Source organism: Pyrus communis, chromosome 2 (genome assembly GCF_963583255.1).
Source record: "Pyrus communis chromosome 2, drPyrComm1.1, whole genome shotgun sequence".
In the NCBI taxonomy this organism is placed as follows: domain Eukaryota; kingdom Viridiplantae; phylum Streptophyta; class Magnoliopsida; order Rosales; family Rosaceae; genus Pyrus; species Pyrus communis.
The window spans coordinates 7,510,513-7,522,393 of NC_084804.1; the positions used below are offsets into that span (position 1 = coordinate 7,510,513).

General features: G+C 39.4%; 2 protein-coding genes across 3 annotated transcripts; both read right to left on the reverse strand.

The window, feature by feature from the left end:
- LOC137725749 (uncharacterized protein At4g19900-like) lies at positions 1-4,998 on the reverse strand. The gene is made up of 5 exons (XM_068464525.1): positions 3,508-4,998; positions 3,269-3,418; positions 1,645-1,779; positions 909-1,103; positions 1-617 (listed from the first exon to the last, which is right to left on the reverse strand). The coding sequence occupies exons 1-5, from the start codon at positions 4,878-4,880 to the stop codon at positions 431-433; spliced, it is 2,040 nt and encodes a 679-aa protein (XP_068320626.1). The 5' UTR covers positions 4,881-4,998; the 3' UTR covers positions 1-430.
- A 671-nt stretch (positions 4,999-5,669) lies between these two features.
- On the reverse strand, positions 5,670-11,785 carry LOC137725830 (uncharacterized). Of its 2 annotated transcripts, XM_068464632.1 has the most exons (4): positions 11,679-11,785; positions 10,613-10,904; positions 10,391-10,507; positions 5,670-10,307 (listed from the first exon to the last, which is right to left on the reverse strand). In XM_068464632.1, exons 2-4 carry the CDS (start codon positions 10,895-10,897, stop codon positions 6,180-6,182), a joined length of 4,530 nt encoding a protein of 1,509 aa, XP_068320733.1. In that variant the 5' UTR covers positions 10,898-10,904; positions 11,679-11,785; the 3' UTR covers positions 5,670-6,179. The 2 variants fall into 2 exon arrangements, with proteins under 2 accessions (XP_068320733.1, XP_068320734.1); XM_068464633.1 differs by lacking the exon at positions 11,679-11,785 and having other exon boundaries at positions 10,613-11,374.
- Positions 11,786-11,881: the final 96 nt, after the last annotated feature.

Sequence of the window (11,881 nt, forward strand, 5' to 3'; positions counted from 1 at the left end):
TAACAAAGAATAAGACATCTTTCTATATTTCCATGTAAACTATTAACAAATAATCTCTTCAATACAGGTGAACAGTTGGCCGAACCAACGTTGCATTCAAACCTTAACCGGTGATGCTCTATACTCGGAAGACAAATGACACAGACTAAGAGCCGCCTACCTAACTTGAGTGAAAAAGATTTTCCAAGATACAGCAGAGATTCCACCAGCATTTCACAAAGTAACGAACTCTATCTTTTCATGAGCATACAGAGAAGATACACGATCTTACAACTACATGAACGAGCTTGCGCTTTCATGTCCTCAACAGACAGATCACCAATACAGGTTAAATACTTATCCTCTAAATATCGGCCGGAGTGAAAACTTGATAAACCTGCAATGTTATCCGGTCCTTTCAGTATTGACCAAACAGAGTATTTATGCTAACTCACAACACATCAGTGCATCGGATACAAGAGTGGTCAATAAGCCTGGCTGCAACGCTCTCTGGCTCTGGAATGAGAGGAGATGTCAAGCTGTTCCAAAAATGGAATGTTGACGACTCATCTAGAATCTTTCTGAACAGGGCATCTTGTTGAGTCTTTTCAGTCTCTGTTGACGGTGCAGTGAAGTATCTGTTTCCACATCAACTGAGTTAGGAGGAAAGCGCATGGGAGATTTGTAAACCAAAAGTTAAAAACTGCTACATCGAAGAACAAGAGGTCAAGAATATTTGAATAAATACACCCGCATGCATCCTAATATAAAACTCGTAAATGTAAGAATATCAGAAGATGGGGTTTTCTTCAATGCAGGATGAATGTTCCAGGACTGCTGTAGGAAATGAGTAGCAGTCAAGGTGGATCGATTGGCACTCCAGCCCACAACACTCCTCTCGCATTTGAAAAGAATTCATATAAGATTACCTTGAGATATTCTGAGAGGTGATTGGGAAAAATACAAAAGAAGGTTGCACTTTCAGCTCCAGCTGTCTAACTGATTTATTACGACCACTCAAAAACCTTCGCGCAACTCTTGTCAAAAGATCAGCCCCATTAAATCTCAGACGAGTATCATCATATGTCATATAAAACTCTTTCAAGCACTCCATTATGAAGTGACTGCATGGAAAAGTGAAGCAAATATCAAATCCAAAATTTTCATACAAGTCAAATATACTAGTTTACAATTTTCCTCATCAGTGCCACTCAAATTTTCAAATATAACTCAATTTCCTAATTTTACATGTGATTCTCCTGGACTCTCTTTCTTTGGTGTTTACACAATAAAGGTTTTGCAATTCAAAACAATTTTGAATTTTTGAGATGCATAAAACACGCAGACATATAGCCCAGTACACACACAAACAAATATAGATATTTTCAAGGGTCAAGGGTTAAGGGTTTGGTGTAATGTCAAGAAGAAATCATTGAAAGCTCCTGTTTATGAATCCTAAACCAGTAGGATGGATGAGGTATAGGGACAGCAGTAGGTGAGAACTCTAGTACTCTACGCAGTGCACCCATATAAAAAGCACACTTAACCAACCATACAATGAAAACAAACCTCGTTATTAAAATTCGATGATAAATACAAGTCTGTTCTGTTTTCAACTGAATAGTATTTTGATTCCCATAATTAGAGATGAAGTCATGTTCATACCTCCTCCTATTAAATGCCATTACAGCACCACTCAAAGAACTTCCCGCAGGTCGATCCTCTTTACCAACAGAATTGTAAAATGAAGATAACGGCTTCAGAACTATTATATCAGAATCAAGATATATTCCTCCATATCTGCAAATGCAACAAATGAAGTTAGGAAGATCTTTATGCTTAACAGAAAAATGTTGAAGTTACGTTTAATGCACCATTCTGTTTAATGTAGCTTACACATATCAGCATCTAAAATCCAATAGGTAACACAGAACCAGATCATATCAGACAGGATGATAATGGCCATGCTTAAGTTTGGCATATACCATATAGAATGAAAACTCTGAACCTAAAAATTCAACATATGCGATAAGTTTTCCATGATATGCTCAGCAGGAAACTTAAATCTTCTTTAGTTGAATCAAGCTCATGTAGCAAAACTTGCAGTCTCTTTAAAACTCAACTGCTCACACATACTATGAAAACTCTTGAGTTCATTTATTTTTTTAAGAATTTTTTGATGAAAGTGAAAATGGAGCTCATTGATTTGTTAAAACTCAACCGCTAAAGCACATACCATGAAAGCTCTTCAGCACATTTATTTGTTAAGAATTTTTGCTGAAAGTGAAAATGGAGCACGGAAAATCAAAAATTTCAGGAAGAGGAATTTCATTTTGCAGAAACAATATTTCATACTTCGCTCCACTCCAGAAAAGGAAAAGAAACCATTTGATTTCCGTCTTTACAACAAAATTATAGCACACAGCTCTGTTACAACAAACAAATAAAAAACGATTGTATAGAAATGAAATGCAATTAAGAAAGATTAAGGTTTAAACTCCTTTCACAACATTAGCAACTACAAGGAGAACTAATAGTGCCCACTCCAAGAATGTTTGAAAATTATTGCAAGGATGACTACAATTACGCAGGTCCAGCTAATGGCTGTAGTTTTCTTCTTCACCAAGTAACAGCCAGATAGTCTTCTTCTAAGCTGAATTGACAGAATTTATCTCTTTATTTTTTTATGAGATACCAGATTAATATAAAATGGATAAACAGAAACATAAAAGGGGAAATAATTCCATTCCGATATATCTATAATGAATGAAACTACCAAGTTAAAATATTCCGTTGATCCTATTTCTACCAATTACTTCCTCCACAGATTGGTAAGGGGTAAATATTAAAACTTTTAGGCTTTTAGCCCTTACTTTAAGTTCCTGCTCTGAACTGTTGAAAGTTCCTAGCCAAAAGCAGAATGTGATTGTGCATTTAACATCAATTATGAATCCTAACACAACTCTATCTTGTTAAACTTTGTGTACCCTGACGATAGGAAAGACGAAAGTTAGTGCCTTGAATTGTGCCTACATAAGCATATCAGATTGACATGGTTGAACAGCTACAGTCAAACTTAAACTACGATTAAAGTAAATTGACAAGAACTTAGATTTCTCATTCATTATCTTCAGCGGTATGATAAGTATGTCAAAGAAAGTCCCAAATCTGACTGTAGGTACTATTTTGTTCCATCCCAATCATGTTCACATTCGTCCCAATTGGATTTAAAAATAAAATAATATTGACTGACCCATATAAAGACTTCTCTACAATTAAATAAACTTACTTGTAGAGAGCAGCAAGGCGGACAAGCTCACTGTAATGAGTAGCATAATACTTGGTCTTTCTCCATTCGAACCAGGCAGAAGCAAATATATGGGTCGGTGTATCCCTTAATAATTCATCAAGATTTGGCATAGCAACAGCAATTTTGTAACTATAAAAAAAGAATTGCCTCAGTACAAAATATGAACATTAGCAGATCAGCAAATAAATGTATCAAAAAAGCAAAATTTGAAGAAGTACCCGTCCTTCAAAAAGTTATCTTTAAAGAAATCGAGCTCAATTGTCTCAGACAACACTAAAACACAGGCATCTCGATGACGGAACAGTACACTCTCAAGCCCCCGCTGCTGTCTTACACTATACATCCAAGGGGGAGAATTCCACACCATAAAAACCCTCATCTCACATTTCCCCTTCCTGAAAAACGCATCCACAAAATCGGAGAATGACAAAAACGGATCCAAACCGGGATAGTAACCCCATCTCTTGCCATCTGCATATATAAAACCTGAAAACTCATCCTTAAAGCCACCCACTTGATCCAGATCCGACTCACTAATTTGTTCAACGGTGTTCCCAATTGCTTTGTCACTCACATTACTCATGTAAGACAAATTCCTATCAGTACCAGAATTTCCATTTGAACCTGAATTCAACCCCTTACTCTCATTTTCATCAAGTTCTGTTCCTACACCTATTCCATTTCCCCTTCCATTCACAACACCATCAACACTATCACTCTCCATTTTCCTACCCTCACTACCATTTTCCCGGAGCTTCACTTCTCGGGGCCTCCCCGAAACTCCCAACGGCTTCTTCCCGAGAAACTGGACCTTCTTAAAGTGATTCAGCCACCATTTCTGCAGCACCTTATCACCCCTTGTCAACCAAGTAATCCCAACCGCATCAGGGTCCTGCAGCATTGGATTCTGCAGTGGATTCAGCATCTCCAGATTGGACTTAAACATCCTATCCCTCCTCAAGAAATCGCCTTTCTTATCAAACCACTCCTCCCATCCCTCCCTCAGCGGCGAAACCCTCTTCCCCACCTTCAGCAAAAGCGCGTCCTCAATGCCTGCTACCTCACTCATCCTCCGCCGCACCTCCATATCCACCGGCACATCGTCCGATCCGAATGCCACCTTGCTCTTATCCAATGCACCCAATCCCACGTTAAACCCATTGTAATCCTCCTCCCAATCCTCAATTTTACGCTTATTGAAACCCCTCCTGATAACCCCAGTCACGTGATCGAATACATACCCGGAAACTCTAGATTGCGAAATCTCCGATTGGGGGTCGTCCTCGTCGTCTACCTCTTCGTCTTTGGGCGTCTCCTCTACGACGTCGTCGAGCTCGTCGATCTTGTCCTCGGTGGCGATGGAGCCGACGTCGTTGCCCTCGTCGGAAACGAGGGGGTTGGTGAGAGAAACGTCGTCGTATTGGGCATCGGGGTTCTGGTGGCGGTGCTGGAAGTGGTGAGATTGGGAGTGAGAGAGGCGAGTGTAGAGAAGAGAGACGGAGAGGAGGAGGAGGAGAGCGGAGATAACAGCGCAGATGTAAACGCCGTAACAGGGTCGGTGGGGCCGCCGGGGCCGAATACTTCTCAGCATTTTGGGTCTGTTTGGGGGTTAACGGAATCCGGTATCATCGGCGGAGGGCAGTGAGAGGAGAGAGATTCAGTTGCAGGTCTTCAGTTATTATAGCTAGAGTAACTTTCGGAACACTAATTTTTTTAAATCAAATTGATGCAGTGGTTTCTTAATTGAATATTCATTAACATTGATCTCTCAATTTATCAAAATATGCAATTATAATCATTTTTATCAACTCTATTAGAATTTTCGTTAAAATGAATCACATGTCCTGTCATCCACGTGAAGTTAAATCAAATGGAAAATATGGAAAATTAAATAAGAAAAATTGTATCAATAGTCCCTCAACTTTAGATTCTTCCAACTTAACTAATTTTGACATAATTCTAAAAAAGACTATAACTACATGTTTTGATGAGTTGAAAGATCACTGATAATGGATTTTTAATTAAGAGATTATTGCTAAAATTTGATTAAAATTGAGAAAACATTATTACAATTTACTCTAAATACAAAACTTCACAAAAAATATTAGAAAAAATTCGAACAAGAGACTTTAAAAAAAGACTTGAGCATAAAACCTTAAAAACCAGAGTCCTCGAAAAGGAATAGAACATAAAACCTTCAAACGCAGGACATGTAAAAAAATAAAGGAAAAAGAATGAAAAAAAACTTGAAAACTTTGAATTTTAATGATAAGGACAAAATAAAGAGTAAAGTAAATAATACAAAGATTGATTTTTTAATGTAAAAATATGATTTTTCGTTAAAATAAACAATACCGGAAGCTTTTTGTTAAAATTACAAATGGGAATATGGGGATTGAACAAATGGTCAATTACATCATAAATAAAACCTGAATTTGATGGTCAATCACATTTTCAACGTGCAATGTAAAGGCATCACCCACACAAACCACTGCAGTACAAGAAACAATATTATAATTTTCCTTCAACCTGATTCAAAAGATTCACACATCCTGGGAACATATTCAAGAAAACTATATTCTTTAACCAAAATCAGAGCTTAACCAACAAAAAGGGGTCATCACTTTGCATGCATAACCGTTGCATTCTTCCACTCCACTCCAAGCAACTCGAAAACAGCTACCGGAAGAAGGTCAAGAACGCGGCACGCGGCAGCTTTCATGCGTGTATTTCCAGCTCCTGTTAGTAACACCACGACAAGCTGAAAAGCCCTAGTACTCCGCTTTTACAGGAATGTGGGTTGATCTTTAACTTCAACTAAACAAATACTTGAAAAAACCTGTTTGTCAACTGCAATGACTCGTTTTCAGGATGAAGCATCGACCGAAAGCTAGGACCTTGTCAGTGTTGTTTGTTGAGCATTCTTCAGCTGCTTCAACCTGGCCGTTAGAATACTCCAAAGCCTCTTGTTTTCTCTTTCAGTATCATCAGTTTTACTATCATCATCAAACTCAAAATCATGAGCTAAACTTGTATTTTGGCTGCAGGCCGTCTTGAGTTCACCTTTTCCGATTCCAACGTTGCTTTGAAGAACATCCTCCCTTGCTTCCGCACTCTCAGAGGTCGCACTGTCTGACCCTTTGCAAGAATTACTGCCGCTGATTGGGAGAAAATCCTTTGCATCGTCCATGTGCTTAGAAGTCTCAATTTTAGAGCAGTTGTCTGCTATCTTGAGTACACGTTTTCTAATGACAGCCCTGCTTGGGAAAATAACCTTCTTCTCTTCCGCATTCTCGGAAGTACCAATGCTTTTGTCAACATTACTGTCGCTGATTGGATGAACATCCTTCACATCGTCCACATGCTTAGAAGTATCAAATTTAGAGCGGTTGATTGCTCTCTTGAGTACACGTTTTCTAATTATACCCTTGCTTGGAAAAAAGTCCTTCCTCTCTTCCACATTCTCAGCGGTACCCATGCTTTTGCAAACATTACTACCACTGATTGGAAGAGAATCCTGTGCATCGCCCACATGCTTAGAAGTATCAATATCAGAGCGGTTGTCGGCTGCCTTGGGCTCAAGTTTTCTGCTTGGAACAAGATCCTTGCTAATCGTATCTTCCATATTCTCAGGAGTATCAATGTCAGAACTTTTGCAAACATTACTGCCGCTGATTTGAAGAGCATCTCTCCTTTCACCCACATGCTTGGAAGCATTAACATCATAGCTTTTGAAACTATTACTAAGTATAAAAAGTCGCTCTCCAAATCCCAAATTCAGGTCCCGAAATTCTAGACAAGATTCTGGCTTTTTGAAGCAACCGACAGTGCCAAAAGGTGCCTCAGACAATTTACCGGATCTGTGATCTTTAGATGGTTCTTGCTTGTCCAAGCAACTCACGGTGTCAAGAGATGCCTCAGACTGCTTATTACTGGATTCATGTTGGTTATCACCAACACCAGCATCTACACAAATAGCAACTTCTTTGGTTCCTCTTTGCAACCCAGAGTTTAGACTACCTGAGCTGCCTATTACTTTACCGATACTAAGATCACCACTTTCAGGACAAAGTTCAAATCTTGGAAGCAACTCCAGTTCATCGACTCTTGCACATTCAATTTCAGAAAAGGCATTTTCTGTTCCAGAATTCTGTTCAGGTAATCGCAGGGCTGACTCCTGAACAGTGATGTGACTGATATCATTACAATCTTGAGACGATTTGAGCACAATAGGAACCTTAAAATCCGAGTCTTTCTGAACATTAGGATTTTTGTCTCTATATGGGATTGCAAGGCCGCCAATTGGGCTGCCAAGATCATGAAGAGACTCCATTCCACCTTCATCTTCAATTTTGACAGACGGTCCGGAAATTTCCGTTTTTTTTTCCTGCTCATATTCTTGAAATCTTTCCGTTTCAGTATTCTCGTTCTCACGACTGCTTTGATGAACTACTTGAGGCCATTCTGTACATTGCAGTAACAACTTAGGAATTGCAAGGTTAGCAATTTGGCTGCCAACATCATGAAGAAGCTGTTTTTGACCTTCGTGAACCACTCGAGGCGATTCTGTACATTGCGGTAACAACTTAGGGATTGCAAGGTCAGTAATTTGGCTGCCAACATCATGAAGAGGCTCTTTTCGGCCTTCATCTCCGAATTTGACTGATGCCGCAAAGCTTTCAACTTCAATTTCTCTTTCATATTTTGAAGATCTTTCAGTTTGATTATTCTCATTCTCATGACTGTTTTGACGCACCACAAGCGACAAACCTGTACCTTGCGGTAACAACTTACCTTGGCTTCCAACAAAAGCCTCACAACTTCCACCATCTGCACTAGTAGAACATTGTTGAGATGATACTTGTAAAATTTTAGAAGTGTTTCCATTCATGCTTTTATCATCACATTGCTCATTCACCCTGAACTTCGGTCTAACCAGCTTCCTTCTTTTGCCATTAACATCTTCACTAATGGAAGATTCTTGTGACGATGCTTGTAAAATCAGAGATGTATTTCCATTTATGCCTTTTTCATCGCCTGGCTCATTGTCATTGAAACTCGGCCTGACCAACTTTCTTCTCTTGCACTGCCCACCCAACAGTCTATCATTTCCTGCACTTTCATCCTTGGCTCTGGCTTTAGTATCACCATTAAGTTTCCGCAGCACACTCCGCCGGTTGAAATCCACAAATGGTATTTCTTCACGCCTTTGATCATCTTCATCTTCAACGCGTGTAGCAGAAGCTATGTTTGACTTCTTTGGAATCAATTCCAAGTAATTACTATCCAACTCAGAGTCCACTTTGGTCTTTTTCTTATTCCTAAACTTCTCTTTGTCATCGTGCAGTCTAGTAGGCCGCTTAGATTTTTTTGATTTCACCCAGCTGTAGTTACTCGCACTCAACATTGCCATGACTTCATCCACTGATGCATCGTTATCATTTTCCTCGTAGTCAGTATGCATACTATTCTCTTTGCCAGGCGTATCTGAAGCCAAGCGAGAAAATACACTTCTTTCATTCTTCAGATCAGAACGCATACCTTCAGAAAATGCACAAGACTTGAGATCATGATCAAAATATTTCTGTTCATGGTGGTCCACGCTGCTATGACCAGAACGCATACCTTCAGAAAATCCATAAGACTTGAGATCATGATCAAAAGATTTCTGTTTACGATGGTCCACGCTGCTAGCGCTATGACCATCAGGATGAATGCGACATTGCAACTGGCACTGAAGCTCCTCAGATGAAGTTACATTAGCAGTACATGATTCATTGTTCAATTTATGTGCCATTTCTTGCTCAAGTTTCTTTTGTAATGCTACAGGATGAGCACGATCAATCACAAAGGACAGACAGTTACTAGGACTGAGAGAATAAGATGTTGGCCTCTTGGTTTCCCTCCCGCTACTTCCAATTTGTGAAAAACTGTCAGTTGATAAAAAACTCTTCAAAACTGGGTCCCAGGAACAATGTTTTCCAGAATAATCTATGGTCATTTCTTCAGAATATGCCACCCCTGGGAAAGGCATGATGTTCCCATGACATGTGTGCTCATAATGGTCAGAGGATGCGAATGGAACATGAACATTAAACTTTGGATTGGACTCTAGGCTTTGATTGATTCCTTTTGGCTCCGTGTATGATTGATTTGCAATGGAAGGAATGCCATGTTGTTTATAACAATCTTGAACGGAATTTGAACTCTGATTGACCCCAATTGATTGTGAGCGTGGATTGTTCAGACTAAGAGCATCAGGATCATAGGTGCTGGTTACAATCGCATCTCTATAAGACGGAGATGGTGAACAAGAATGGCCAGCAATTGGCAGCTCCATTAGATGGCCAACATTTGAAGTTGATCTAGTTTGATCTTGAATCAAAGAACCTGTGTCTTCAACAGGCATGCCAGCACAGACAGGTCTATCAAGACTAGACTGAAAGAAAGCAGGGTTCTCAGTTGGCACAGCTGGCCCAAAAACATTACTTTCAGTATTGCCGATTTGTAATTGATCACCCATTAAACAGATGGAATCATCATGAATTACCAGGTCGTCATCACCATTTCCAGATTGACCCGACATAGGATGCTCAGATGACACAGATTCAACATCCACATTAAATTCATTCCCTGCCCTCTCAGACATTGCAAAAGTAGCATCCAATTGTCCAACTTCACCTGTAACAGGCACAAGATACTCACTCTGCATGATCTCCCCAACCTTCTTGTCTACTTCATGAAGATTACCCACTTCATCACTTGCCAACCTGCCACCATCTCCTTTTCCAATATTCCCAGAGACATTCCCCGGTGACCCAGTCATTTTTGGCCCCTTATGATTGTCGGCAACAAGCTCGTTGGTTGCCTTATCACTCAATAGAGTTTTGCCATCATCAACTTCCTTGACTCTACCAGCAGTGTCCACTGATATTGCTTCTCTTCTATTGGCTAATTCTCTCTGCCGCCGCTGATATTTCAACTTTCGTGAACTGAACAACATTAGAAGCCTTCGAACCTACATATATACATGAAACAACACTGTTAAAGAAAGCAATTCTAAATCCCATCAAGGTCTGACTTAATAGGTAAGGAGAAAACCTGAGCTTTGGACAGACCGAAATTGAACTTCCAATTTGAAAAATAGTTATCTTTGATTGCGCCACTGAATTCAGGTTCTGTGAGCGAATGACAACGCCAAATAAGCTTGACTTTTACCTGTATAAAGAATATAACAAGAATAGATCCAATTGGAAATTTGTAATAAATAAAAACATAAACGAAAATAGTGGATTCTCAACTGAAACTAGACATTATTCATACCTGAGCAGGAAACTGCCTTCCTGATAAATTGTAGGCAGAAGGCGAAATATTCATTTCACCATCAGAGCATGCTTGAAAAACACCATGAAGTTCTCTGCTCTCGAATTCAAACAGAAACAAAATCATTCCAGTTTTAATCTGCTTTACAAATTGGCCTTGTGAAGATGGAAGGCCAAACAGTCTCCGTTTAAAACACTCATCTATTGTTGCACTGCTTGACATGAAAATTGCACCATACTCCGGATATAACCCGCGAAAACAATCCTGCTCCTCGTCTGACTCCATTGGTGATCTAACAAAAAGCTGTCAAATTCACTATTCATAGCAACCATAACTATCCCTTCCTCAGGTAATCATACCCAGCAAAACAAAATACCAGGTCAAAGTACAAAAATGCGAAGGGTTTAGCACAGCAATATATAACTCCTCGCAGTGAGGCATGTTTAATCCAAATTTTCACCATAATCAAACACAATTTATTACAGTAACGAAGGTACAACTCCGAACATTTTCCGAAAAATGTATCCTACATTGTAATCCAGTTTATACACCACTCCGTTTCCAACCAAAAGTTCATTCCATACACAGATTCCTCTCTTTCTCCACCTCTCTCACCAAACCCCATACCCCGAATTCCGAAAAGGCTAATCACTATTCACTAACACGTAATTATCATATATTTTCCATTAAAAAACAAATTCAAGGAGGCACAGTTACTGTTAAGAACTCATTCTAATCACTAAAACGCCATTGATTCTGACAGAAAAACATTAGCAATAAAATATAATATAGTTACGCCCCTTCATATATAAACATGTATATATAATTTACTTATACACAAACAATTACAATAAATTTCTCGAGAAAATATTTACGGAAACCCTAGACCAGATTAGACAGAAAGCGATGACGAACAGAATATAAAAATAAATAAATAAATCTTAGAGAAAAAATAGCGAGAAAATAGCAGAAAAATGTGGACGCAATCCAAGCATTTACAGTAAGAGACTGAGAGAGCAAAGAGAGAGAGAGAGAGAGAGAGCAAAAGGACACGAAACGACGTTACCAGAAGAAAGAGAGAAGAGGAAGAGGTGGAAGAGAGAAGAAGACGACGGCGTGTGGCGGTGTGGCTTCTCGAGAGTGGCGTGAGCTATCAGAACTTTTGGCTCTACGCTTGGTGGAGTTGGTGGGGTTGGTGGAGTTTGATGGTGAACATTTTATACGACGTCGTGTGTGGGTGGGACCCCATAGCGGTTTTTAACTCACTAT

Bases quoted from the DNA above. Each gene is read 5' to 3' on its own strand.
- LOC137725749 (XM_068464525.1), bottom strand. From the start codon at position 4,880: ATGCTGAGAAGTATTCGGCCCCGGCGGCCCCACCGACCCTGTTACGGC. The intron at 3,419-3,507 runs GTACTTCTTCAA...CTTTTTTTATAG, and splicing joins GATAACTTTTTGAAGGACGG to TTACAAAATTGCTGTTGCTA. The intron at 1,780-3,268 runs GTAAGTTTATTT...TTGCATTTGCAG, and splicing joins CGCCTTGCTGCTCTCTACAA to ATATGGAGGAATATATCTTG.
- LOC137725830 (XM_068464632.1), bottom strand. From the start codon at position 10,897: ATGGAGTCAGACGAGGAGCAGGATTGTTTTCGCGGGTTATATCCGGAG. The intron at 10,508-10,612 runs GTATGAATAATG...TTCTTTATACAG, and splicing joins GAAGGCAGTTTCCTGCTCAG to GTAAAAGTCAAGCTTATTTG. The intron at 10,308-10,390 runs GTTTTCTCCTTA...GTATATATGTAG, and splicing joins TCGGTCTGTCCAAAGCTCAG to GTTCGAAGGCTTCTAATGTT.